General features: G+C 33.1%; 3 protein-coding genes and 1 pseudogene across 5 annotated transcripts; 3 read left to right on the forward strand and 1 right to left on the reverse strand.

Annotated features, from left to right (window-relative positions):
- The first annotated feature begins 1,665 nt into the window (after window positions 1-1,665).
- LOC133700646 (ubiquitin-conjugating enzyme E2 34-like) lies at window positions 1,666-5,336 on the forward strand (annotated as a pseudogene).
- Window positions 5,337-5,825: 489 nt separating this feature from the next.
- LOC133701318 (uncharacterized) lies at window positions 5,826-7,777 on the forward strand. Of its 3 annotated transcripts, none has more exons than XM_062125194.1 (3): window positions 5,826-6,564; window positions 6,706-6,795; window positions 7,161-7,777. In XM_062125194.1, exons 2-3 carry the CDS (start codon window positions 6,712-6,714, stop codon window positions 7,560-7,562), a joined length of 486 nt encoding a protein of 161 aa, XP_061981178.1. In that variant the 5' UTR covers window positions 5,826-6,564; window positions 6,706-6,711; the 3' UTR covers window positions 7,563-7,777. The 3 variants fall into 3 exon arrangements, with proteins under 3 accessions (XP_061981178.1, XP_061981177.1, XP_061981176.1); XM_062125193.1 differs by having other exon boundaries at window positions 5,826-6,513; XM_062125192.1 differs by having other exon boundaries at window positions 5,830-6,505.
- Window positions 7,778-9,479: 1,702 nt separating this feature from the next.
- Window positions 9,480-11,662, reverse strand: LOC133700972 (RING-H2 finger protein ATL3-like). The gene is made up of 2 exons (XM_062124715.1): window positions 10,141-11,662; window positions 9,480-9,804 (listed from the first exon to the last, which is right to left on the reverse strand). The coding sequence occupies exon 1, from the start codon at window positions 11,087-11,089 to the stop codon at window positions 10,256-10,258; it is 834 nt and encodes a 277-aa protein (XP_061980699.1). The 5' UTR covers window positions 11,090-11,662; the 3' UTR covers window positions 9,480-9,804; window positions 10,141-10,255.
- A 9,627-nt stretch (window positions 11,663-21,289) lies between these two features.
- On the forward strand, window positions 21,290-26,059 carry LOC133702242 (uncharacterized). Its single transcript, XM_062126537.1, has 7 exons — window positions 21,290-21,598; window positions 22,035-22,454; window positions 22,559-22,611; window positions 23,378-23,415; window positions 23,607-23,925; window positions 24,463-24,767; window positions 25,127-26,059. Exons 1-7 carry the CDS (start codon window positions 21,586-21,588, stop codon window positions 25,725-25,727), a joined length of 1,749 nt encoding a protein of 582 aa, XP_061982521.1. The 5' UTR covers window positions 21,290-21,585; the 3' UTR covers window positions 25,728-26,059.
- Window positions 26,060-26,853: the final 794 nt, after the last annotated feature.

Consider the following 26,853-nt stretch of genomic DNA (forward strand, 5'->3'; position numbering starts at 1 on the left):
AACAGAGCACATGTATATAAACAAGTAATTATCATTTATATAAAATATTTTCTAACTCTAATTTTGTATCACATTATTGGTGACTGTTTTTTATTTTTTATTTATATACTTTCAAGTTATATTGAGATTAAATTTCTATTTGATGATTTATTAAATAAATCTTTCATGTTCATAAAAAAAAATTATATCTAAAACTATCATTTACAATTATAAAATAACTAAATCCCTTAGAAAAGTCACTATAAACCCCCTTATTGTATATTATTCACTGAAATAGTATTGTGTAATTTTTTTTATATAGTCCTTTAAGTATTTTTTATTTCAGTAAAATTTTTTTTCAATTTTTTTTTTAGTTTAATGTGGGTGTCCGGGCCAACTTGCGCGCACCTCAACTAATCCCATGGGTCCTAAAGTTAACGATCATGTAAGTCTCCAATGGCCATCATATAAACAACCACAAGGCTCGAACCTGAGACCACAGAGGGAGTAAACCTCTTGATCCCAAACTCTTACCATTTAATTACCACCTAATGGTTCAAATTCATTCTTTTTTTTTTAAAAAAAAAAACAAAAAACTATGGGAAATGGAATTCCACACTCGTGGTTTATTTTAATTAGCATCTTATAGGTTTCTTGAGGTGTTGCGTTAAATTTTTATTTGAATTAGCAAGATATGATTCAATTTTATTGATAAAAAATTGAAACTCTAGAGACCAAAATTCACAATTAAGAAAATTCAACCCATTTTTCTTCCTTTTTATCATTCACGAGGCATGCATTTTTTTAATTTTGGCCCCTAAGGTTTTTTAATTTTTCATGTTTGATCCATTTTTTGAGTTTTTTGTATTTTGATCCAAGCTTTATTTTATTCACATTTCACTTTTTTATTTGAGAGAGGAGAAAGTAACTGAAAAACAAGAAAAGTAAAAAAATAAACAGTTATTAATATTATATCAATAAAACAAATTATTTTTTATATCAACAAGTTTCATATGCTAAGAAGAGTTTTATTGAAATTTTTTTTCTCTTGTCATCTTGCCGTAAAAAATAGATCAAGCAAGATTGAGTGACACCCGAGTTAATCCACCGAGTCGAGAATTAATAACATTGCCAAATAGTTCACCATATCGAGAGGCAAACAATGCATTATTCTTATGTTTTTTTATTTATTTGTATAAAAAATATTATAATAATATTTTATTTATTTTAAACATGTTTTTATGGTTATGGTAGTAATTTTTTTTATCTGAAATATAAATATTTTAGTGAAAATTGAAAAAAAGAGACACGTAAATAAGATAGATGAGTTTTAATTAGTGAGATATTTTTTATTCTTATTTTAAATCATTCATTTTTTTTTAATAGTAGTTATCATTGCTTTTCATTTTTATTAAATAAATAAATTAATGCAATGAAGTTATATTTTTCTGAAATAAAAATAATAATAATAAGAAAAGAAGGGGTTATATAAGAAAGTTATTTTGTTTCAATAAAATTCAAATTATATATTATTATCTAATTAAATTATAAATATTTTAATAATTACCCGCGATACAATGTTTGATATAGTAGTATTTATTTCTCAATTTCATGAATTAATCTTTAGTTAACATTAACAATTTTTTTAATATTTATTTGCATATATATGATCCTCAATTTATTTTATTAAATATGTTCATCAAATTTTTTTTTATAATATTAATAATAGTTTTATCTATGATTCATTCTAGTTTTTACCCGATCAGTGGAAGTAGTTGATGCTCTTACTAATTTAATTAATTTTCTTTTAACAGTATCCAGTTGCGGAACTTCAAACCAATTATATTAATTTATTATTGGAGGAGGAGGAGGAGGAGGTAAGCTGATTCATGGCTGAGAAATCTTGTGTCAAGCGACCCCAGAAGGAATATAGAGCTCTCTGTAAAGTATATAATCCATTTTATCCTATTTTCCAATATCATCGTAGTGAAATAATAATGCGGCTAGAGCTAGAGTAAAGATTGGTTCTGTCAATTGCTACCCATTTTTTATAAAATGTTTGTTTGTCAATCTAGGGTTTTCATTTCTTTTTGGAAACAGTGTCCTCTCTTGTCATAGATGATTAGCTTTGTTTTCATACGCTGCTTTGTTTTGCATCTTTTTTTCTTTTAAGATCACATGGTTGTTTGATGTTTCGCTTACTGGGTTTTTAGTGATGGTTGAAATGCTTGAATGTCTCTGTAGTACCAAATGCCACCCCTTTACTGCTCGATGAAACTTCATTTCACTTTTTTTTTTTAATTTGACAATGATTTTTGTTGTTGTATAACAATGAATTTGCAGGAACCAGTCTTCATGTTGTTGCCCGTCCTTCCCCAAGTGATATTCTCGAATGGCGTAAATTCTTATTTATCCTTGTTTCTTTCCTCTTTTGATTTTTTCAAATGAAAGTGTACTTTCTTTTTTTTTTTTAATTTTTTTTTTAATTCCTCTTAGCCTTTTCCACGATCTACTTGTGCTTACGAGTGGTGACATAGAGTTATTGCTATCTATATGTAGGATAAAGGAAATAAAATATCCAATCATTTGTCTAGACTTGCTTCAAATGTAACTGAAGATTTGGCAGATATTGTAAGCAACACATGAAACACTGATTTTTGTGTCTTTGTACTCATTCAAACTCAAAAGGTTATGTGGAAAAGTTGATGCAAAACACTTGTGAATGCTTTCCAGTTCATTACTGATTTGCTTGACTGGTTCAAAATCATGGAGTTGTAAATGCATGAAGATAATGTTAAAGGTTCCAGAAAGTTGCTCTTCATTCTTAAGATGAAGGGGTACAGATTTTACAGCCTTATCCAGTGATGTGGTGAGGTGTCATTTCTCCTACTGCAAGTATAGTTTGGTATTTGGAAGAATCCCACTATGAAATATTGCATTGTTATTTGGAATGGAGATGAGTTGATGACAGAAGGAAAGTGAAGAGATTACTTCTCATGAAAACTTTAGCATTGTTAACAGATGATTTGAGATATGGTTCTTTCATTCATAGCACATAAGTGACTCTGTTTTTAACTTCATTTTTGCTCTTTGTGTTTTGTTTTTTATTTGCTCTCTGTTGCCTTTTGTGATCATAATATTACCAATTCACTGATGTGTTTTGTTGCTATTGATGTTATGTAACTATGTTTCAGATTATGTGTTGGAGGGAAGTGAAGGAACGCCTTTTGCAGTTTGCTAATTATGTCGTTGATGCACACAGAAACAGTGTGATTATCTTGCTCCTGAGTGTCACTTGTTTTGTTATTCTAATTGGCAATTCCGACTTCCTTTTAATAAGGTGGATTTTACTATGGAAAAATCAAGTTTCCTCCCGAGTATCCCTATAAACCTCCTGGAATCATGTAATGTGCTTTCTTGCTACTTAACTGTTTCCTGAATATCACCTTTTCAGCGTCTCTCTCTTTTAATTTATAGGATTGGGCTTCGTTCTAATTTTTTTGTGATGTTCATCTTTGTAGCATGATCACTCCCAATGGCCGATTCATGACTCAAAAGAAAATATGCTTATCCATGAGTGATTGTAGGTTCTTTAAGCAGCTATGCTTAGAAAATTTTACTTTTGGCCATCTTGATAATTGGTTTTGCTTAACTTGATCTTATTGCTTTCCAGTTCATCCAGAGAGTTGGAACCCCATGTGGTCTGTATCAAGGTAAAACAGATGTAGGCTTATTAACTCTCTAAATAATAAAGAAACAGTTATTTTTGATCCTTGGTCTAACATTCTTCATCATCACTGCAGCATACTTACAGGGCTTCTTTCTTTCATGGTGAGATAATTGTGGCTCTGAACTCCCTGAATACTTTAAATGTAGTAATTTGTTAGGACTGCTTCTTGCTTCAGAATCTATTTTGTTATTAATTACCAAATCTGCTTAATTTACTTGTAGCTAACCATTTTTGTTTCGGCTTTCTTCCATTTAACTTGTTTGGGAAGTGTTCTGGGTGGGTAGCTGGCATTATCTTGTTGTTACCATAATTATGGTATGTTTCATGACAAAGGTGTTAAAACTATGTATTAGTTCCTCGGGAACCTGTAATTTGAGGCATTTTAAGTTTTTATATTATTACTTTCCCTGAAGTACATTCTCAAACGACGATGCATCTTTGCTATGCAGACTGACAACACTCCTACTATAGGAAGTGTGAACACTACTGCTGCCGAGAAGCGACACCTAGCAAAGGATTCTCTTGCTTTCAATTGTAAGAAGTAAGTACAGTGCACCACCTTTCCTATGTTTCCTTATAAATAAATAAAAAAAAGAAACCCTTCTCCAATCACCACCTCAATAAATAAAGCTTCCTCTATCCAAGGATCCATTACCCCAATCACAAAGCATTTCTCTGCCCATTATGCATACCTGGTTTATATATTGAGGTGGATTTGGATTATGATTGCTGGAATGGTGTTGATTTGGGATTGAGGCTCTGTTGTTGTTGCCCTTTATGCATCCATGTCTTTGATTTTGCATTTAAGCCATTGTCAGAATGTGCCCCCTGTTTTAACACCATGATTGTTACCTGTTCCTGCAAAGGCAGCTAGGATTCAATGTTTATCACTCATTTAAGGTTATGTTACTTTTGTCATGCCTCCTTAGCCTGCTTGAAAGTAGGATCTATCAATTTGTTTGAGTTCAAGAATTAAGCAATTAGTTATTTAAATTCCAATAAGATCTAATGCATGTCTCCATGACAGCACGGCATTCAAGAAATTGTTTCCCGAGTATGTAGAGAACTACAAGCAGGAGCAACACGCCAGGCAGCTTGTTTCAGAGCAAGTGTCATCACAGGTACCACAAGAAGATTAATGCAGACCGAAGTTGGAAAAACTTGGTGATTCTTCAGTAGAAGATGCAAAGGGAGTAGATACCCCGAAGGATGCAAGAAGAAACAGGAAGCAGCCATTCCCAACCTGGATGATGTTGTTACTGGTTTCAATCTTTGGTGTTGTGATGGCACTGCCTCTACTTCAACTTTGAAATCTAGACTGGACAAAGGAAATTTTAGAAGGGTTAGTGGAAATTTTTGTCATGTATCTACCAGAATCTTGTATAGAGAGGTCAATGCTGAGGTTGCCCACTTGGGTCTCTTGACTGTCGCTAATATTACTGTTGGTGGTTTGTTATACTGGTTGAAGTTTGCGTACTTCTGATGCTATTATAATGCCAATTTTGTTGGGGTTTGTGTTTGGCATGTCAGATTGGAGGTCAATGTTTTCTTGCTGTTTTGAAGTTCTGCTCATTGTCGCTTGAAAAACATTATCAATGCCATACCAAGTTCTGTTTCTCAGTCCAAAGTGAAACATTCTTGTATGCGCACTCGATTATCTATGATTCGTATTGATTCTGATTTGGCCAGAACTGTTAAATTACCATATTGTTCCTTTTGTTCTTCGTATGTGATGCTAACACTCTTAAATCTAACGATTCTTAGGATCTATGTGGGAAAAAGGTTTGCCCAGAAGCAAAATGTTGGGAATAATTTGAGCAAATGATACAACGCATCCATGATTTTGAGATATCTACACCAGATGTTGCAGTCATGCTCAACTCAAAGAAACCTCTTTTTAGAGGAAATGAATATCTGCTCCTGCGTGATAGTTCTGCTAAAGAAGAACCTAAAAAAAAAAACAAGCATGAGCTTGTATTAGTGAGTTACAATCCCCAACTACACCTCAGTTTTGAGATTATGTGTTGTTGCCTTGGTGGGGCGGGCGGGAGGGTGGTATCTCCTTCCAAAATCTAGGAGAGCCCAAATCACTCCGTGACATGCGCCAGACATGGATACTTGACATCCCCCAAACCCCACAACAGCATAAAAGGATCCTTTATGATTTCTTTCTCAAACGTAACAATTGCTTGCTTTTTTATGTCATCATTATTAATCTGTGGAGTGAGCCTCTATCCCAACTTGCCTAATCTGTACTAGTGCTAAAAAGACTTGTTGGCTGGCTCCTCTACTGCTTCCACTTACGTGCATATTTCCAGCTCTTCCAAGTTCATATTCAAGGCTATGAATCAAGGGTGTTTGGTCCTCAAGTACGATAGCTGGGAGCAACAAGCATTTACTTTGTGACGTTCCATCGCTGCCTGCCTTCCTTAGTACGTTTATAATTGATAGGAAAGTAATCATCGGAATGATTCCATCTTATTACCTTCCTTTTCTCAAGGATTTGGTAGCTGGCCAGATTTTCTGCTGATTTTGAGTACTTTTGGTTAGGACCTCGGTGAATTCTCCAGCCAGCTTACCCACCTGTCCTTTCCGAGCTAAATATCAGCAGGAGGTTACATTGCCATTTCAACCACCAAAAAGCTCTTGTTTCTTCTGTGAATACAACTTAATGAAGTATCAGGCTGGCAGTTGGCCTTACCCTTCTTCAGTTCCTTTTCATTAGCAGAGGGCATATTTCAATTTTCCCTAGCATCTTCTTTGCGCTGCCTCTCCTGACTAAAGAAATAACTCTAGGTGGACAAGTGTGCACTTCATCTTCTGTCTCTTAATATCGTTCAACTGCTTAGCTTCATGTATTCCATTACTCTCTTTTACAAAATAAATTGATGGCTCACCTCTTTTGCTGGATGTTCTTTTTGTGATGCCTTTGATTGTGTTTGTGTAATTTAACCTTGAAAGCTTTGGTTTACGTTACTGACTCCAAAGATTTCCAGGCAAACATGAATAACTCTCCAATGTACCAAAACTACGAGGCAAGCGAGCATGGTGCTTACGAGTTTGATCCTCAAGTTGACTTTACACAGGTAAGCAGCCTGTCTTAGCTTTTAACTAGTTCTCACCTTAGTTTCTAAACATAGAACTGAAACTAGTAATCAATTCGTGGAGTGTTTCAGATTTAGTAAGAAAGACAATACTTGTCTTCATGTCATTTGTATCTTTATATCTAGTTTTGTAGTGAATCAAGTTCTATGATGTGATATTGGATCATAAAGGCGAGTGTCTCCGTGCTATAGCTCTTAATTGATCAACAAAACTAAACTTCTCATTAGCTGAGCAAACTGTTTTAAGCATCTCTGAGTAGCTGTTTAGCATTGAACAGACAAGAGAGACTTTCTTAGAGTGCCTTCTAGTTTTCACTTTAACGTAACAAGTTTACAACCATGATCAGTTCTTGGAAGAAGCAAGACAACATGCAAGAGAAATGAATCTACAGTCAATTTTACCACATCCAGAATCTGGAAAAGAAAGAGTGGAAGTAGAGAAAAAGAGCAGGAGGTCCTGGAAACACTCTCTCCTCAAATGGTGGAATGCCGAGAAAAAGACCAAGACCATCGTAGAACCAGCAAATAGCTCTAACATTTCAAATCCAAGAAAGGGTCATGTCTCCGGTCCTATATATGGAAGTGGCAGAGGAGTTGAAGTCAGGTATCGGCGACAAACATCTGGGCCGCTGACTAATCTTTTCAACCGTTCCAAGAGCGTGGAGAACGAGAACCGTTATGTGTGTCTCGACCAACTTAACAATCCCCAAGGTGTCAAGGCCTATGGACCTGTTTACCTGGTAACTTAGCATTTCGGCGACAAAAGCTTTGCACTGAAACTTCTTCACTTTCCGTAGTGAAGTAGCTCTTGGTCGAAGGATGGTGACACTAAGTGTGTTTGATCATTCGGAGAGGCAGAAACAACTAATATCTGGAATCCAAGTAATCAGCTTTAATTTCTGTACAGTAGATTATTTATAATAGAAAGAGATCGAGACCAGGACAACTTATTAGTTTTATTCTATTATCTGTCTCCTTCTTTTTGCTTGCTTGTTTTTTTAGTCAAGACTGTGCAACCCAGATAAATATTGAAGTAAAAAACTATTCCAAGTAGCCAATTGAGCTTTCTGCCTTGTATTAGCTTGTGTTTATCCAAATTGCAATATATTTGATGCATATGGAAAAATAAAAAAGAATCAATATCAACATATGAAGATAATTTAAAATAAAAAAATAATTAAATTTTCAGCAGCTACAAACACTCGTAGATTGACCGTAGATGCAGAAGTTTATCAATTTGAACGATACCCAGATGACTTCCTTCTCATCCTTTTTGAACTTCGTTCCACCTCCCAAGTGTCAACATGAAGGAATTTCGACGGAAAGAAAAAGAGACCCAAAGGAAAAGAACTGCAAAATAAAGCAAAAGATGGGCACCGGAAAAGGACAGAAAGTCTGCTACTGCAGATATCTGAAGAGAATAAAACCCAGCTTACGTGGGGGTGTTGCCCATCCGGCATATTTTTGGATGCCAACTATTTGCGGTCAATATTTAGTTTCGGTGATGTTTGAATTCATGATAATAATAATTTTTTAAAATAATTTTTATTTAAAAATATATTAAAATTATTTTTAATATTAGTATATTAAAATGATTTGAAAAAATAAAAAAAATTAATTTGAAGTAAAAAAAATATAAAATTTAACTTTTTTTAAAAAATAATAGTACCTTGTTCAGTTCAATTTTTCAATTCAAAATAAAAGTTGAAATTGTGCTTGAGTTTGTTTTAAAAATATTTTTAATTTTAAAAAAATATTAAATTAATATTTTTTTAATAATAATTTATGAATATCAACTATTTGTGGTCGGTATTTAGGTTTCAATCAATTCAACTATTTTAGATACCGTGTAATATTATAATTGAAATTATATTTAAGTATATTTTAAAAATATGTTTGACTTGGAAAGTTATTAAATTAATAGTTTTTAATAGTTTTTATGTCAATAATAAAATAATATAAAAAAATTATTTTGATATATTTTCAATTTAAAAATATTCTACATCTCAGAAACAAATACATTTAGGGCTCGTTTGGGAACACGGCTGCGACTGCGTTCCTAAAAAATTTGAATTTATTTTTTGTTAGAATTTAATATGGTTTGTATGTTTTGGATCGTTTTGATGTGCTAATGTCAAAAATGATTTTTAAAAAATAAAAAAAAATCATTGATATGTATTTTGACATGAAAAGTTATTTGAAAAGCACTCGTAACCACACTACCTAACGCGCTTTTAGTTTAGTTACTCCCTGAGATTGTTGTTTGGGAATACCAAATATATTGAGCCGTTGTTTGCGATTGCGTCCACACAGAAATTGGTTAAAATTTATTTTTTTAAAATAATTTATTTATGTTTATGGATTTTTTAATATATTAATATAAAAAAATAAAAAAATATTAAATAAAAAACAATTTAAAAAAATAATCATTACTATCCACCGCATATTGTTTCCCTATCAACCCCACATTGTTAACAGAAAAACAAAATCATCTGATAAACAAAAGTTTTAGGAATCTTAAACATGTGATCGATTCCTGTCTTGTTAATTTCAGCAAAAGCATTTTGAAAGACGAGTCCATATGGATTTTTGTTGAGATCTTACTATGCTTTTGCACTGCCTCGTACCTAGCTACCATATCCAGAAACAGGGTTTTGGACAGATGATTGGCAAAGAAACCAGAAACACTCACTCAATGGATAGTTGATGATCTGTTCAAACTAAAGAATGACGCTGCTTTTGTCAAAGGAGATTGGTAGCATTTGCAATTCGCTGTTCAAAAAGGTTTCCAATGGGTATGCTGTTCATGGGCTCAACAACTCTATGCAATCTCACGTCATGTAACACAAAATTTCTCCAATTTAGAGAACAGCAATACAAGTGGTTGTTCTAAGATGAGTTTGAAGGGAAGTTTCAACATATCTGGAACCTTGCCGCCCACCACTTGATGCAGCCCAGTTCTGTGCAATATATCGATGATTTCATACATATCTGAAATACATTCAACCCATGGCATGTGAATCATAAAGCTTAAACAAGGAACTAATGTATTAACGGCTCTATAACAGATGAATCAGCATTGGAACAGAAAATTTACAGAATTACATCTTCTGTAGAAAGAGATGCGTTGGTTCATCTGTTTAAGCAGAGAAGCCTGGTAGGTACTCTTCTAATCCAATATATTCATTTTCAAACAAATGTTGTGAAACTCTGTTGCAACATCAGAGTTACCAGCAAGAACTTGTACAACAGGCTAATTAAACCTTGCCATTTCAGCGTCAAGAATCACAAGACACTGAGCTAATCAACTAAAGAAGTCTCATTTACCTTCAATAAGAAGCACCGATTCTCAAAGATGGCAGAACCCAATGATGCCGAGATAATGCTATATCTTCAGGCATCTATAGCTAATTTCAAGACCTGGATTAAATTAGTCCAATGATTAAACATCAACAGGACCATTGGAACAATTAGGAGGTACCCTCTTCTCCCTGCTCAAGAGTCTCTTCAATGACCTCAGCCGCGCAGGCGTTGGCAACTTGGGTTCCTGATCCTCAGCAAGACTATCGGTAATATGCACAGGAACATCAATAACAAGCGACTCATCATGCCCCCCACCAGCTGAAGATGATGATGATGGTGCAGAAGAAGCTGAAGAAGGTCCTTCTTCCAAGGAACCACCACCAGTGCTTACTTGAGTCTGATCCCCCCAAAACAACACGTTTGTAGGAAAATCTGGAGATTCCATTGAATACCCAGAAATCAAAATTTCCTCTGGAGACTGAATATTCAGCTCCAAATCATTGAGGTTATTGTTACCACTAGAGCCTTGAGCTTGTGGTGCTACTGAGCTTCTACAGAGAGGACAAGTAGAATGAGACTGGAACCACATGTCAATACAATCATGATGGAATCCATGGTTGCATTTAGGCAACAACCTGGCCTTCTCTCCCTCTACAACATCAGATAAGCAAACAGCACATTCTAGTCCATCCGGGAAATCTTTAGACTGGAAAATCACTACTGGTAAGGATCTTCGTATAGACAGGTCTAGCCCTCTTCTCACTGGGTCTTGACCAGGGGTAAAGACAAAGCGGCGGCGTTGGCGGCGGCGAGATTGTTGAGGTTGAGTGGGCTCTTCAACGCGCCACCAAAACCATTTTGCATAGAGATGAAGAAAGATAACAAAAACCACCACCAAGAATAGAACTATAATTGCTATAATCATAATCTTGCCTGCTATTTCAACTGTTGCTGAGTCATCTAATCTTCCCATGGCGGATAACAAAATGAAACACCAAAGACTCAAACTATATGACTGAAGATGAGCAGAGGAACCAACCCAGTTGAGAATTACAAGAGAATAGTGAAAGAACGCTTCAAAACTCAAATGGGGTTTCTTTGTTTTGTTGTGGCCATGAATGAATGTGTGTATAAAAGCAGACTAAGGAGAGTAAGAGAAAATGCGTTCGATAAGAATGGTAAATCAGAATTGAAAGACTGGTGGCTTGGACTTTCGAAGAAGAACAGAGGAAGTAGACGACGATACTTGGGTCTGAATTCTGAACATCAAGACTTTCAAATTTAAGCAAACAAATGCAGCCCAAAATCTCTTTACCCTACAATACCAAAAGAGTGTCCCTTTCTTTACTCACAGAAAGTTGCGTCTGGTATTGTAGGAGGTGGTGCCGTGCTCCATCTTTTTGACCTTTCTTCTGCTCTCTTTACGCCCTTCAAGTTGGAAACTTTGATTTTGCATTCCTATGCTTCCCTTCTCCTTTGAACTTAATAAAACAATTAGCATTCCTTAATAAAGTCCTGCCAAACTACTGTTCAACAGGATCATGTCTTAATTTGAAATTGTAATTGGATTAAAAATTTAAAACTCAAAATTATTCAATTATTATTACTCACTACGGCTGCTAATCAACTTCTTATTTTTTTCCTAGAATGGTATTAGTGTAATTTGACAAGTCCAATCCTTTTCTGGTGTACGTATGCCAATGGTTCCTTCTATTCCATACGCAGCCGCATCATATTTTGAAATAAAAGGAGGTAATTGAACAGTATAATAAGGAATCTAAAACCTCCATGTATCTTAATAGCACAATTGAGATTCTTTCAGCATCCAAAGCTAAGTTAACATTAAGGTAAAATTGCTTTCGTTTTAAAAATATATTAAAATAATTTTTTAATGTTTTTTATATAAAAAACATGTTAAAAAATAAACAAAGTGAAAGTTAGTAAACTCCCACTGTAAATAAATCACCGATCCTATTTTCCTGTATTAGAACTCTTTCTTCTTGATTTGTTTTTATATATTTAAATTTTTACGGAGAAAGATGGGTAAATCACAAATTCAAAGGGTTATTATTTGGTTGGTATCATGGCACTTTCTTGGAAATGCCCTCGTCGAGAAACACAGGAATCTGACTGACTACGGAACCCTTTTATTTGACGCAGAACTTACACCTCCGTTGCAATGTCTGTGCGACATGTTGATTTGCCATAAGAAATTGTGCCTTTTTCATTTCCACTCGCTATCTTCCTTCTAATTTCCTTGCGTGCATAATTTTCCCAAGTCAACGAAGACCACCCACCTTAAAATCAGGTCATGCAGGTGGCTTGCCAAAGACTTGGTCTCCATGAGGTTGTCTGAATGCATGATAGACGTGAACCCCTTCTCTGAGCAAGAGTTTAACAACGAATTGAATACCTAGTGTCTGCTGCCATTAGGGACCGAGCCGACCATGTGACTCAAGCAATATTTGAAACTTTTGAGCCGGTCAAAATGGCCCTGCTTGTTAAGTTTTTGGTCACCATAACTAATTAATGAGTGGAGCAATATCACAGTTATTGCCTCGTTAACATTATAGCCTCCTTGCCCCTCTTCGTGGGTTTTTCTACTTTCTACTATACTCTGAGAAAAACCTAAAAGCATCGTTGTTAAATGATCAAGAAGATGTTCTGGGGCTTGACTTGGTCATCCAGCCATGGTTCAACTATGCTTTCGTCTAGTGTTTGGTATGTTGTTGGGTTTTCTTTTGGAAAACGTCACTGATATTGTGAAAACTCATGAAATCATCTTGGAAAATTATACAGCTGTTTCGGAAAAAATGCTACTTTTTCTTCTCTCAGGACATTGGAGAACCCCCCGTGACCAGATGCCTTGTGAGAAAATAGAAGGCATTAATATATTGCGAATATAATTTTGAAAGCTTGACCTAAATGGGATCAAGGTTAAGATCTCTTCACATGGGTTATTAAACACTTTTCAAACACAAATTTCAAGAAATGTAATACCTAATCCCCGGATTGTTCGTCCAAAGAAGACGCTAATCACCACCTGCTTTCAACAATGTCGTCAATGAAATTTGACTTTATTTTCATCGCCTTCTTTTGCTTCAATTGCAATCATTACTATTGGCTTTGTTTGTATTTAGAAATATAATCGTGGTTGTTTTTTTAAAGTGTTTTTTATATAAAAATTTATTAAAATAATATTTTTTTATTTTTAAAAAATTATTTTTGATATTAACATATTAAAATGATATGAAAACACTAAAAATAATTAATTTAAAGTAAAAAATAAAAAAATAACTTTTTTTTAAATGTTTTTGAAACACAAAAACAAACGAGTAATTTTTCATCGGATAAGTGTTCCGTTTGCATACTGATTTTTTTTTAACGTAAACAAATAATGTTCATACAGAGGTGGCAATTTTCCTTTTTAAAGATTCATCAATCAAGTTATAATCGTTTAATAAAAAAAAATTTGCGAAAAAGAATATAAAGCTCAATTTTAAGATAACCTGGTGTTAAAGAACAAAATTGAATAAATTTTTTTTAAAAAAAAAACAATCCAAGAAAATTCAAGTTAACATGACTAGCTCATGACTCAAAACTAACCAATTAAAAAAAATAACAATGATCAATTCCCAACAATCCAAATATAGAAAGATGAAATAAAAAAAAATAAGTAAAAAAAATAACAAAAAAAAACATCAGCAAACCTGAGTGAGTTCACCAAACTGCAAGAGTTAGATTATGTGAATGAGATAACCTAATAAAAGGTAAAATAAAAAAAATTATGAAGCGTATTTCTAAAAAAAAATGTTAAACAGTGGACCTGAAAAAATATTAAATGTTAAAAAATAACTCTAAAAAAAATTCAAGTTAAGTTGAGCAAACCCGCTTAACACGTGACCTAAATAACGAGACTAAGATAACTTCATAAAAAAAAAAGCAAAAAAAATCATGAAACTTAATCTTCAACAAACCCAATATTGAATGATTAAATTGAAAAAAAAATCGCTGTAAAAAAAAGATAAAAAAAAATTGATGTCAATCCAGGTTAACATTTTCTACTCGTGACCCTAGTCATGATATTGAGATCACCGCACTATAAAGAATTATGAAACTCAACTCCTAACCAGTTTAATATTGAATGGTAAAATTAAAAAAGAAAATCATTTTTAAAAAAAGGATCTAAAACAAAAAAAAAGAAATAAATGAATGAGAACCAAACTTGATATAAAAATAAAATAAAACAAAATGATGAGGTTAGAAATTGACAAACAAATTCAATTAAAAAAAAAACAAATTGAAATCAAAAGAATGAGTACCAAATTTGATATAAAAATCAAACATTAAGGGATGAAATTGAAAAAAATCAAGAAAAAAAGGATTCAAAACAAAATGAAGAGAAAGTAAAAGAATGAATATTAAATTTGATATTATAATGACCAAAACACCTTTTATATTTTGCAAGCTGACACAATTCCAAGGGAGAGAAGAAAGAAAAGAGAGATGAGAAGAAGAAAAGCTCATTAAAGCCCAACCATGACACCATCACCAACATGCTCCTCGCCATTGGAAAGAACATGGCGTGCCACTTCCAACAATATTACGGAAGCTATTGTTTGGTCACCATAAGATACCTTAAGCGTCGCTCGAAGATTGTGGAAGCCTCCCACTCATCAGTGAGTGTGTTGCGCATGCCTTCTCATTCTTTCTACTCGTTTACCTCAGTCCTCATACTTGTTTTAATTTTAATTTGAATCATTTAACACCATTTAACACTTATATTTTAAAAAATATATGAATTTTATTTTATTTTGCAAAACTGTGCATCAAAAAATCAGATCAAGACAACAAAAACAAACAACCAAGATAGATCTTAAATAAAGTAACTCCAAATGGATCAAATTGAAGAATAGAAAGTTGAGGGATTAAAATAAAAAAATATGCATGAATTCCTCATTGATTGTGCAAATCAGTCCATGATTTTGAGGGAAAAAAAGGGACTGAACATTTCTTTAAGTTTCAAATTCAATCCTAGAAGCTCTAATTATTATAAATTACTTAAATTGAATTTTGTTTTGCAAAATAAAAAATTAATCAAGTGGTGTAACATTTCCCTTACACCTCAAGATCTCCATACACGCTGATGGAAAAAAAACTGAGAGATCAATCACAAATCGAATCAATCACGAAGGATCAAATTAGAAAACAAAGAAATTAAGGGATGAAATTATACAAAATTTCAGCGGCTACAAAAAAGAAGCAGTGGCATTGTCCCCTCACAATGTACCGTGAAAGCATGAGAGCTATTAGGGTTTATATATATATATAAACTTGTTGTGCCACCTCACACCACCAATCCTTCGATAACGTCCATTGTTTTTTTTTTTTTAGTAATTTACAATAACTCCCTTGAGGATGGTAAAATTATAAAGATGATTTTTAAAGTTTGAAGATTTAATAAAATCCTCATTTATTTTTTTTAAAATATTACAAAACCTCTCTTTTAAATCCAAAATGACCATAATTAAGATAGATTTGTACATTAAATCTTATAAATTTAAAAAGGAAAGAAAGCATATTTAAAAAAGGAAACAATTACAAGTATATTAACACTGTTAATTTCACTATTTAACTGTGGTCAAATTTTTTTTGTTTCTTTCATAATATTCATTTTCTAATCTTGTAAATTGTTTAATTTAACTATATTGTTTACAATTAATAATTAAGGACATTTTTGGTACAAAATAAAGTTCCTATCAAATATTCAAATATTTTAATAGTGTTCGATTGTTTGTAATTTCACAATACTTTACAAAATTGTAACTTAGCCCCACCCTTCCTTTTTGTTTTCAAAAGAGACGCGTTAATTGAAAATAACTTCATTGCTCTACAAGCAACTACCACTGCTTTCTCCTTCCATTAAAAAAATGAGCAATGATTTGAGAATCACATTGAAGTCAATATAATTTACATAATTTTAAAAATAAAAACAATATAAAATTCTTAACATTTAATTATTGATTAATATATTTGACTCAATTGGATGGAATACGAAATAAATGGTATTTTATAAATCACTTGAGTTATTTCCACTTGGGGTGGTCCACAGAAGTCAAACTTTGCAGAAGCTGAGCAAAACTAGGCGTGTGTCTAATGTATACGCAATTGTTTATCATGGTGTTTTTAAAAAATCTTAATTTTTTATTTTAATTTTAAATTATTATTTTTATATGTTTAGATTATTTTAATATACTAATATCAAAAATAAATTTTAAATAAATTAAGCTAAACAATGGGTTGCTTGTACATTTGTTTTTTAGGCACGGAGAGTGGAGTAAACGAGTACATAGTGAGACCAGACCCTCCTTTTCGTATCAGGCGTCATAGTCCTGCATCAACAAGTCTGATTAATCTATTATAATTTCTTAATCAGAGAAGAACGAAGTCCGGAAGATGTTTTATTTTCTAGTAAAGTTTTTTTTTTTAAAAAAAGTAAATAAAAAAAAATACCAATCTCGAAAATCATGCGGTGGCCTATCACTTGATTTTGCCCATCCTTACCAGCCACGTCATTAAGCCAATCCTCAGTCATGTCATTTGCCACCATTTTGGGCTTTAGTTTCCTTTGATACCTAAAACTGGAGTAAAAAAGAAATCATGCTTCTGTTTGTCTTATGTTTCAATGGTCTTTTTAAAGGTTTTTAAATTATTTTTTTATTTTTTTATATTGTTTTGATGGGATGATATCAAAAATAAATTGAAAAAATAAAAAATGTATTTTAATTTATTTACAAATAAAAAATTCTTTGAAGCATCCATGAACAGTCCTACGTGTGAAAGACAGAATGATGGATTATGAATGATAAGCGTCGTGATCATGGGCACTGATGGTTTTCACAAGCGTTTGAAAGCAGAGACACAGACGTGCTTGAAGGGCACACCGATTGACCTTTTCGCCTTTTAAGAAAGTTCCGGGAAGAATGAGGGAGCCTCACATGGAGGCCAGTTCGCGTAATAACCTCCTCAATTATTGTCCCTTTTTTTAATCTATATATGTTTTTTTTTTTTAATCATGAGTGACTAAATAGTTTTAATAAATGAACCATTACTTGTTTTGATCTACACTTTCTCAAGAATTTTTTTTTATTTTAATAGTTAAAATATCTTGTGTACGGATTTACATATTTAACACAAAAAAAAGAGTAAGAATAACTGATAAATGAAAAATGAAAAATGAAAAAAAGGGAATAATAAAAGCAAAAGATAGGAATAAATAATTAAAAAAAACCCTAAAAAGAGTAATAGAAAATGAAAAACTGATTTTGTCTTGAGCATTGATAAATCTTGCATTTAATTTGATTCCCTCTGTTTTTGTGGATTCATGGGATTCTATGAGTAGTAGGATTTTTTTAATGTTTTATAATTTATTAATCAATTATTTTTCAAAATTAAATATTATTAAAGAAAATACAAAATAGAAAGATATTTTCTTTCGTAGGGATGGCAATTGGATGGGCAAATGCATCCCCATTGCCGCTCTCTATTTGTTATTGCTAGAAATTTGTGTAAAAAAAATGGTTAAAAGTATATTTGAGACAAATTAAGAGTGTAATTCACTTATTTTTAAAATTAAAATTTTATTAAAAATTATTCTTAAAAAATTATTTTAACAAATTATAAATAAATTAAAAATTAATTTTAAAAAATTCTTGATTAGCATGTTCAAAAGTTAAAAATGACTTTATAGAATATTAAAGCTATTTGAGGAGAGAGGCTCTAGGCACAGAGAGGCTTTCGGCTTAAATTGCACGCGCTTGCTCAGCTGGGGGACCTCAGTCTAGGGTTTTGATAAAATAATTTTTTGATGCATCAATAATGATGTTTAACTTGCTCCATTTTGGACTTGAGTTTGCAGTAAAATAAAGTTTTTGCTCATAAAAAAATATTTTTTAATTAGTTTTTTATATTTAAAATGTGTTTGGAAATATAGTTATATTCGTGTTTTTAAAAATTAAAATTTACTTTTTACTTAAAATTAATTTTTTTATATGTTTTGGATCGTTTTTATGTGTTGATTTTAAAAATAATTTTTAAAAAATAAAAAAACATCATTTTGATATATTTCAGAATGAAAAACACTTTAGAAAGCAATCATAACCATTCTCTCAAATATGCTAGTTAATGAGTAGCACGAATAGTAATTCTTCACTTCGTAAATATTATTTTCTAAATAAAAAATGTCAAAGTTTTGTTTGTTTGTTTATAATAAGTAATTAAAGAAAAACAACAAGAATTAATTATGATAATTATTAAAATTAATTTGCATAAGTTTTGGCTTTAAAAATAAAAACAAAATTGGATTGAATGAAAGATGTTCTCCATATCTTGCACACCAGCTCATTTGTCTTCTCATGTACTGTTTTGTAGTTTCATTTGCCTCAACCCACCCCCTGTTTTCTTCTGTTCTTTAGCTTAGGTTCCTGTTTTTTTTTAGAGACTTTAAGTCTTATTCTTTAAGAGAGACTTTAAGTCTTATTTCTTTCTGGTCATGTACCTTGTTTAGTATAAGTAATTAAATAAGGTGTTATTGTTAGAATTTTAAATATTTAATTATAATAATTTTGTTTAACTAAAAGATGAATAATAAAATTTTAAAGATAAAAAACTGATTATTATTAATAATAAATTTTTATCTGAATTAGATTATAAATCATGGTTTTGAAACCCGGCTGGGTGGGTCGATCCAGGACCCGGCCGGCCCGGGACTGGAACTAGGTCAAGTTGAAAAAAATAGGGAAAGAAAAAACCCGGTGTGACTCGGTTGACCCGACAAGCTTGGTAAAAAACTCGGTTGTAACCCGTTGATTTTTGTTTTTTGTTTTTTTTATTAAAATAACATAGTTTTGATTTTAAAAAAATATTGACTAGACGACCCAGTGATCCAATCAAAACCTAGAACCCGGACCTTGAACTAGACCGGGTCTGAAAACTATGTTATAAATGCTTCAGCAAGTAAATATTACAAAACAATCTGCTTAGTTATTGTTTATGTTATTTTATTCAATAATGTTTGGTATGGTAGGTTTTAAGGCTTTAGTCTTATCTTATATTTTTAGAATAATTCTGCAAACTTAGTTTTATTTACATGCATTTCTCATAGAGTTAAACTAAATAAAAAAATAAATTTGAATTGACTTTATATTCTTCACTAGTAATTTTTAACAACAATTATAGACAAGACATGGAAAAGAAATCTCCCCTTGGAATTCTGGATGGGTTTATGAACCTCTATTACTATTTAGATATTGAGTTTTTATGGATACTAATTCCACTCTATCTTTTATATATAATAAAATATTTCTTACCTTCGATATAGACTATAGAAAAAGCTAAATAATTGACCTCCGATTGGATCAAACCTAAAAAATTTTAAATGTACAAAAATATATAAATATTGCTAACATGTTTTTTAGCAACATAGAAAATTCAACTGTAAAATCAAGATTTAAGGTGTAATAAAATAGATCAAGAATTATATACATTTATAAATACTTAAAATATCATTAATACTAACTAAAATCTAAGCCATGAGGCTGGGAAATTGATGTAGGTTAGATATCCGATATTGTGCAGTAGGGAGCCTTTCAAATTTTTTATTTAATTATATGGCAATAATTTTTTCATGAAAGGAGTAATAATTTAAATTTCATTGAAACAAACTAATTTGCTAATATAATTCATAATTTTCTCATTAATATTTTTAATTCTAGCAAAAAAAAAAATTTTTTTGTTCCATGTCATTCATTTAATAAACATAAAAAACAATCAGAACACATACCCAAAAAAAATTTAAAATAAGGATAGAAATTATCTATCAACTTAAAAACCCCTTTATCTAAAAAAACATAAAGGAGAAAAAAATTGAAAAAAAAAATTCTTATCCTATAACTAAATAAAAATCAAACAATATTTTATTAAATACCCCAAACATATTTTTAATTAATTAATTTAATTTAATTTAAATTGAAGGAAAAAAAAGGCTTGATGGCTAGTCTAAATGGATCAGCACGCCCGACCCCAACCCATCTAAAAATATACAACCATGTATGCTTGTTAGGTTTGGCTCATGCATGTGCTTGTTAGGCTATGTTTGTTAACTTGAACTTTCTATTTTTTTTTTCTGGTCCAATTATTCACTATTTTTTTTAAAAGAAAAGTACATGACGTGTGGTTTTATTTTCAAATTCAAACCATGAAAAGAGATAGTTTTAAAATTAACTTGGGACTTTTTTAATCAAAAAACCATTTCTTAACCTATTTTAATCTATAAACACCATTAAAATACCAATAAACCAATTTTTTAATCCAAAACGGCTCTAAATAAGTCCCAAAATACAAAATTAAATCGATGCAATTTTTATTTCTCAACCTGAATTATTTAAAAACTGATAAGTAATGAAACCTTTATTGTCTAGTGGAACTCATTAATAATAAAATTGAGTTTTTTTTTTGTTACCTTAATGTGAAAAATCAATTGTTTTATCTCTCCTTTCTTGTTGATTTTCTCTTTTCTTTCTTAAACCAAGAATTGAACATGAATAAAATAGTTTTCGGCCAAAACACATAATTCTTCAACTAAAAGAATCAAAATAGAAATTGAAAAACATCTCAAAGCATTTTTTTTTCCTAAAAGATGTTGGATAAACAATGCAAGGTAAATTTTTGTTGCATCCCCCCCTCAATTTTTAAAGTGTTTTTTAAAGTGTTTTTTTCTTAGAAATACATCAAAATAATATTTTTTTATTTTTTAAAAATTATTTCTTACATCAACATATCAAAATGATTTGAAAATATCAAAAAATAATTAATTTGAAGTAAATAAAAAAATAAAAAAAATTAAATTTATTTAAAAATACTTTTAAAACATAAAAATAAATAAATTTTATATTTCATATACCGAAACCTTTTTTGATAAGGAAAATCAAAGTTACTGATGCGTGCAAAAATCAAGTTTAGATTTCGAGACCTGCAACACGACACCACACACAGGCATGGTTTTTGTGGCTTATTCTAAATTTACCCAAAAGCACGATGCCAAGGCCCATAAACGTGGAAACTGGATCAGCCTATAAATCTAAAAATATCAACGAGGGTTTAAGGTTGACAATTATCAGATTGACTCAAAGTCCATGGGCTGCTGCTATCTTCTCTTCTGCAACAGACAGACACCACCCCTTCTCTACGTGTGGCTCTCCCGCTCTGTCTCCTCCACTTCTTTCAAGATTCTGCGCCTTACCCTCCTCCTTCCCTTCCTTTTAAAAAAAAACTACACACCCGTTTTCACCCTCACTGACATTTTGTCATATAAGAGTAGAAGATTTTGAGCCTGCCTCTCAATAGCTTCATGTATTATAGGTGCCCATTTGAGCTAATTGGTTTTGCTTTTAGCTGAATGACCTCTCATCAATGCCTTTACTAGGTTCTTTCTCTTTCCCCCTCTACCTGCATGCCTTTCTTATTAAATCTCCGTGTTTTTTCCTTAGAACTATGGCAAGTTAGCATTTTTTCCGTTTCTAGATAGTTCTACAGTTTTTGCTACAAGATATTCACTCAAAGTATTGCCACTTGTAACTCTATATCTGTATAATTTACTGTTATAATTCAGGGTTTTGCGGTTAGCAAAGAAGTTTGCTAAATATTGTACGATATTCTTCTGCTTTTTTCTTTCACGTGCTTTTTCATTGTTGTCTCTCTCCGCTGACTGCCATTTTTTTGTATTGTAACTGTACAAAAGATAGTTATTAGCATGCAAGTCTCTTTCTTGGATATTTCGATCTTCATCGCCTATATGCAGTGGACTTGTAGGAGTACTTTTCTTATCACTGAATTTGTTAATGGTTGGTTTCGGTGGGCAGATATTGCTACTGCTCAGGCTTCTTTGCAAAATCATCTGGGCCTACTAAGGGTTCAAACTAATGCTCATTGCAAAGTTTTTTCAAGTCCATTTGCCTTTGGTGATGATAAGAGGCTGTTATCATTAGGGAAATCCATCAAATTCCGTAGAAAGATAAATGTTTTTGAGAGGAGTAAACTTCAGATAACAGCTGTTGCTACTGTTGAACCGAAGTCTTTGGTTCGCAAGGGAGATGGAAAAAGGAAAACAAGTCTTGAAAATCAACAACTTGCTGCCAATTCGGATACCTTGCCTGCTCAAGTTGAGTCTTCAGGCGAAGACTCGATGTCATTAGATGACAAAGAAAACTTGAGACGGAAAAGGATTTCTAATGCAAATAAAGGGAACACGCCATGGAACAAAGGCAGGAAACATAGTCCTGGTAAGCAATATCTAAATACGTAGTTCTGCATTTGTCATTTTGTTTTCTTCATTTGTTGACTTGTAATTTGGTGATGTTACTTAAAGATTTTAATACATGTGCAGAAACCCTTCAGAAGATTAGAGAAAGGACAAGGCTTGCAATGCAGGATCCTAAGGTGATGTCATGTAAGAATAATTTATATATTCCCTTGGCATGATGTGATAAGTTTACAATCTACTCTATAATTGGATCCAGTTTTCAGATGAAAAACTTTGATACAAGCTTAAGCAAAGGAATTGATGAAGTTTTCTAGGACATTCAATCCCTTTGTCTCTCGATTATTGCCTTAAAAATGCAGGCCTCTGTAGCTAGCCAGCTGAAACTCTTCCTAGAAACCGTAAACAACGCAAAATAATGCTTATTCTCCCATATCTGGCTGGTCCTCACCAAGTGCCAAGTAGGTCCTTCTTTGACAGTAAATTGTTCAGTTACACTAGTCTATGATACTGTGGTGGAATTAATTGAGTAGCCAGGAGGATTTACTGCAATGACCAATGATCAACGTTGGCCTTGGCACCTGACTTGTTGGTGTGCACAATGTTAAGAAAAACTGTAGTTAGCAACTGATTGAATCTTTTGACCTTTAATTGATTTGACATTTGTTTCTCTGTTCTTTTGAGTTCACACTTTGTCTCAATCGCTTTACTTATGGTTCATCCAGGATAAACCTTTCCTTTTCCTGACCATTCATAAGTTAAATGATCTTCTTCATCCGACTCACCTTCATGGACAGTTTTACTTTTACATTATTGTTTTAGCTAATGTATTGGATACAACATTAATGTATGCATGATATGGCTTCACAGATTTCACATATGATGACTCTATGAATAGGACTGACATGTTAAATTGTATAATTCACTCAAAATTTGGCTATGCAGATCAAGATGAAGCTAGCCAACCTTGGACACGCGCAGAGGTGGGTAATTCTTTGTTTGCCTCTTTTGCTACAAATTTGATTTAAACTGCCATTTCCGCTGCTAATGCTAATAAAGGTTCCGTCACTTAACTATCTTAATTTACCTTCTAAATTGTTTCTTACTCGGGTAAAAGATTCTGATTGGAAGTTCTAGATGAAAATTGTGCGCACCATTTCTTGTTATCTTACAGCAAAGAGACAAGGGAGAAAATCGGGCATGGAGTTAGGTTGGGGTGGCAAAAACGCCGTGAGAAGCAGATGGTGCAGGAAGGTTGTTATTTTGAATGGCAGAATTTAATTGCAGAGGCTTCAAGAAGAGGCTATACTGGTGAGGAAGAGCTGCAGTGGGATTCCTACAATATCTTAAAGCAACAGCTTGAGGTTGAATGGGTGGAGAGCGTTCAACAAAGGAAAACATTGCCTAGACCAAAAGGTAGCAAAAGAGCACCAAAATCCCTTGAACAAAGAAGAAAAATATCAGAAGCCATAGCTGCGAAATGGGCTGATCCTGTGAGTTCTTTCTGGTATTTTTGATGCTATATGTTTCCTCCAATGAATATTGATTCTGAATTCTGATACTGGACCATAAGATTAGTGGTAAATGAAGGGGTGGAAAAAAAAAAAGAAAAAAGAAAAAAAAAGAGGCATGAAACAAAAATCAATTTTGGAATAAGAATTTATGATGTTGCTTGGCCAAAACATATGACATGTTGTATGACTTAACTGTCTAGTCCTAAAGTATTCCTTCATCAGAAATATTTGGTATGGAGCTGATATACCTGTGAAAAAATTAGTTGACCTGGACATGTGAATATTCTGATATTTCTTGTCTAAATACTCTTCCATTATTTGCCATGTGCCTTTCTAGTATTACTCATCATTCAGCCAACTCCATGTTCTTTTGGTGATTGCATACTCATCACTCATGAGTTAAGTTTAATTATGACTCCTGATGATATAAATTTCAACTAATTCAACTCTGCAGCTGTGAACTCACACATATTTTATCTCCTATTACAATCAATCAACTTTCTTTGTTCCCACTAGGAATACCGTGAGAGAGTTTACTCTGGCCTTAGTAAATATCATGGCACGCTAGCTGGAGCTGCAAGAAAGCCAAGGCGGATGCCAAGTGGTAGTTCACAGTCTGCTAGACGGGACTCCTCAAAGAGAAGAACCAGTGATACAGAAAAGGGGTATACTAGAAGCCCAATCCAGCAGTTGAGGCGAAGAAGTAGGACACCATCATATAAGGATCCTTTGGCAAGTTCGAAGTTGGAGATGATAAAGAACATCAGAGCACAAAGAATTGCCACAGAAACCAAGAAAAATGAAGCCATTGAACGAGCAAGGTTAGTTTGCTAATGGTTGACTTTGCAAACCTAGTACATGGCTTACTATATGAGCACTAACTAAAGTTGAATTTAGTAACCTGCACTATGAATGCATTACACATCTCAATCCATCTTTTTCACTTTTTCAGCACTTGTGTTTGGTACTTTTCCACCTAACTAATTAAGTTCATTTGTTCTCGGTCTCAACCGGGAATTGTTACTGAAAAGGAAAGTGGTAGCAGTAATGAAGCTAGATGAATCCATCTTGTTCTGAGTTTCACAACTCATTCTTTTGGTTGCAATTTGAACTTTCCACCAACATATTAGACTGCTCGCCTTGTAGAGAAACTATAATCATCTTATGTGATATCCTACAGGTCTTTAATTGTGGAAGCTGAGAAGGCTGCTAACGCTCTTGAAGCTGCTGCAATGAAGAGCCCCATTGCCCGAGCCTCCCTAACTGAAGCCAGAAAGCTTATTTCTGAAGCAATTCAATCAATTGAATCCGTGGATAGAGGGAATGGTGTATCCAGTGATAGCATATCTAATGTGAATGACAGATACCCATCTCTTGCACTAACTGAACTGGTTAGTGAGGATGAGAAGGAAATAAATGCAGGCAATGGAATCATGGATCAAGTAGAGTTGAGACAAGTAAATGGGACCATGATCATGGAAACAAGTAAAGATGAAGACCTCAATTTCAGTAATTTAGCCTTCCATGATTTTCTGAATGGTCAGGGGGAACTTCTCCCTTTAAGCTCCAGTGCATATAGTTTGCCTTCCTCAACCATAGACCATTCGAGTTCAGGAAAGCAACCTGACCAAGTGGAACCAAACGGGAGTCTCACGTCTGAAAAGATTAATCTACCAAATGGATCTAGAGTTCAGTATGTGGAAGAGGAGACACCTTCCAAATCAGTCGCTACTAAGAAATGGGTTCATGGAAGGCTTGTTGAAGGGACGGAAGGAGGTTGAGACAGTCCATAGAATTTCTCAAATATGATACATTTATGTCCCTTCTCATCTTCCCCTGTTCTTCAGCTCCTTAATCGTCGGGAGAGGTCAACAATCCTGCTCAACACAAATTGGCTTCCGCAGTTTAACCGAGGGTCATGCGTTAATGAGTCTATCATCCATCATATTTTGTTTATAGCTAGCATGTAATATTTAGAGATGCAAACGATTTTTGATTCACACTGCGCACTTGAAACATCCTTGGTCTCTCTGTAACTGTTCCATGTGAGATTCAAGGTTAGATCTTGTACTAATATTAATATATATGCAGAGGCAGACCAAATTGTGTCCAATTGTTCTTTATGCCTCTCAGCTATAATGCGCCTGCCATATGTTTATTTCTCTTGAATTATCTGAGCTAATAAAGTTAGAAAGAAGCTGAAAATATGAACCACGAACGCGTATCATGAACTTCAAATATGATTCCTTACGAGCTCCAACAATGTTACCTTCACATGTACATGCGACAATAAGGGAGAGATCGACGGAAGGCGTGGGAGCAAAGGTAGCTAGCCTAGCGTTTAGGACTGTTGGTAGTGGAGCAAGTTTTATCAGAGCGGCTGAGTTGGGAGTACACAATTTTCTCCACCTTTTCCCTTCCTCCTCCCCTTTATTTATCTCCTTCGCTTCTTCCCTCTGTAAAATCAATCAAGATTTGTTTAGATTAGCTGTTTCTTGGTTAGTTAAAAAACTAGAGATATGTATATATAGCCCAAGTAAATCAATGATGCTTACGTTGATGGTTTCAATGACAGCAGCTCCGTTGGGTGCCTTTGCTGTCATTAACCTCGCACTCCTTATCATGAGCAGCTCATCATGCTCCTTGCTGCAAACTCCAAAACCAATCTTTTGAGTCACCGGCCACCAAACAATCATTTCAAATGTGATCTTGGATTCCTAATACAGAGGGTCCTTGTTGTTAAACATCAAAATTTAGATCCAAGGCGTAATTATTTAGAAAAATGATAAAAGGGAGGGCTCGTGCTCTTGCTGTATCTGGAATTGTTACCAGATGTCCACTGTAAGACATGCTGTTTTGGCATGTGTCTTTCTTCCTTTCCTTATGTGACGTTTATTACATTAATAC

This window comes from Populus nigra, chromosome 8 (genome assembly GCF_951802175.1).
Source record: "Populus nigra chromosome 8, ddPopNigr1.1, whole genome shotgun sequence".
In the NCBI taxonomy this organism is placed as follows: Eukaryota; Viridiplantae; Streptophyta; class Magnoliopsida; order Malpighiales; family Salicaceae; genus Populus; species Populus nigra.

Coding starts and splice junctions, on each gene's coding strand:
- LOC133701318 (XM_062125194.1), top strand. CDS start 6,712: ATGAATAACTCTCCAATGTACCAAAACTACGAGGCAAGCGAGCATGGT. Junction 6,796..7,160: donor CTCAAGTTGACTTTACACAG/GTAAGCAGCCTG, acceptor AACCATGATCAG/TTCTTGGAAGAAGCAAGACA.
- LOC133700972 (XM_062124715.1), bottom strand. CDS start 11,089: ATGGGAAGATTAGATGACTCAGCAACAGTTGAAATAGCAGGCAAGATT.
- LOC133702242 (XM_062126537.1), top strand. Junction 22,455..22,558: donor AGGCAGGAAACATAGTCCTG/GTAAGCAATATC, acceptor ATACATGTGCAG/AAACCCTTCAGAAGATTAGA. Junction 24,768..25,126: donor GAAGCCATTGAACGAGCAAG/GTTAGTTTGCTA, acceptor GATATCCTACAG/GTCTTTAATTGTGGAAGCTG.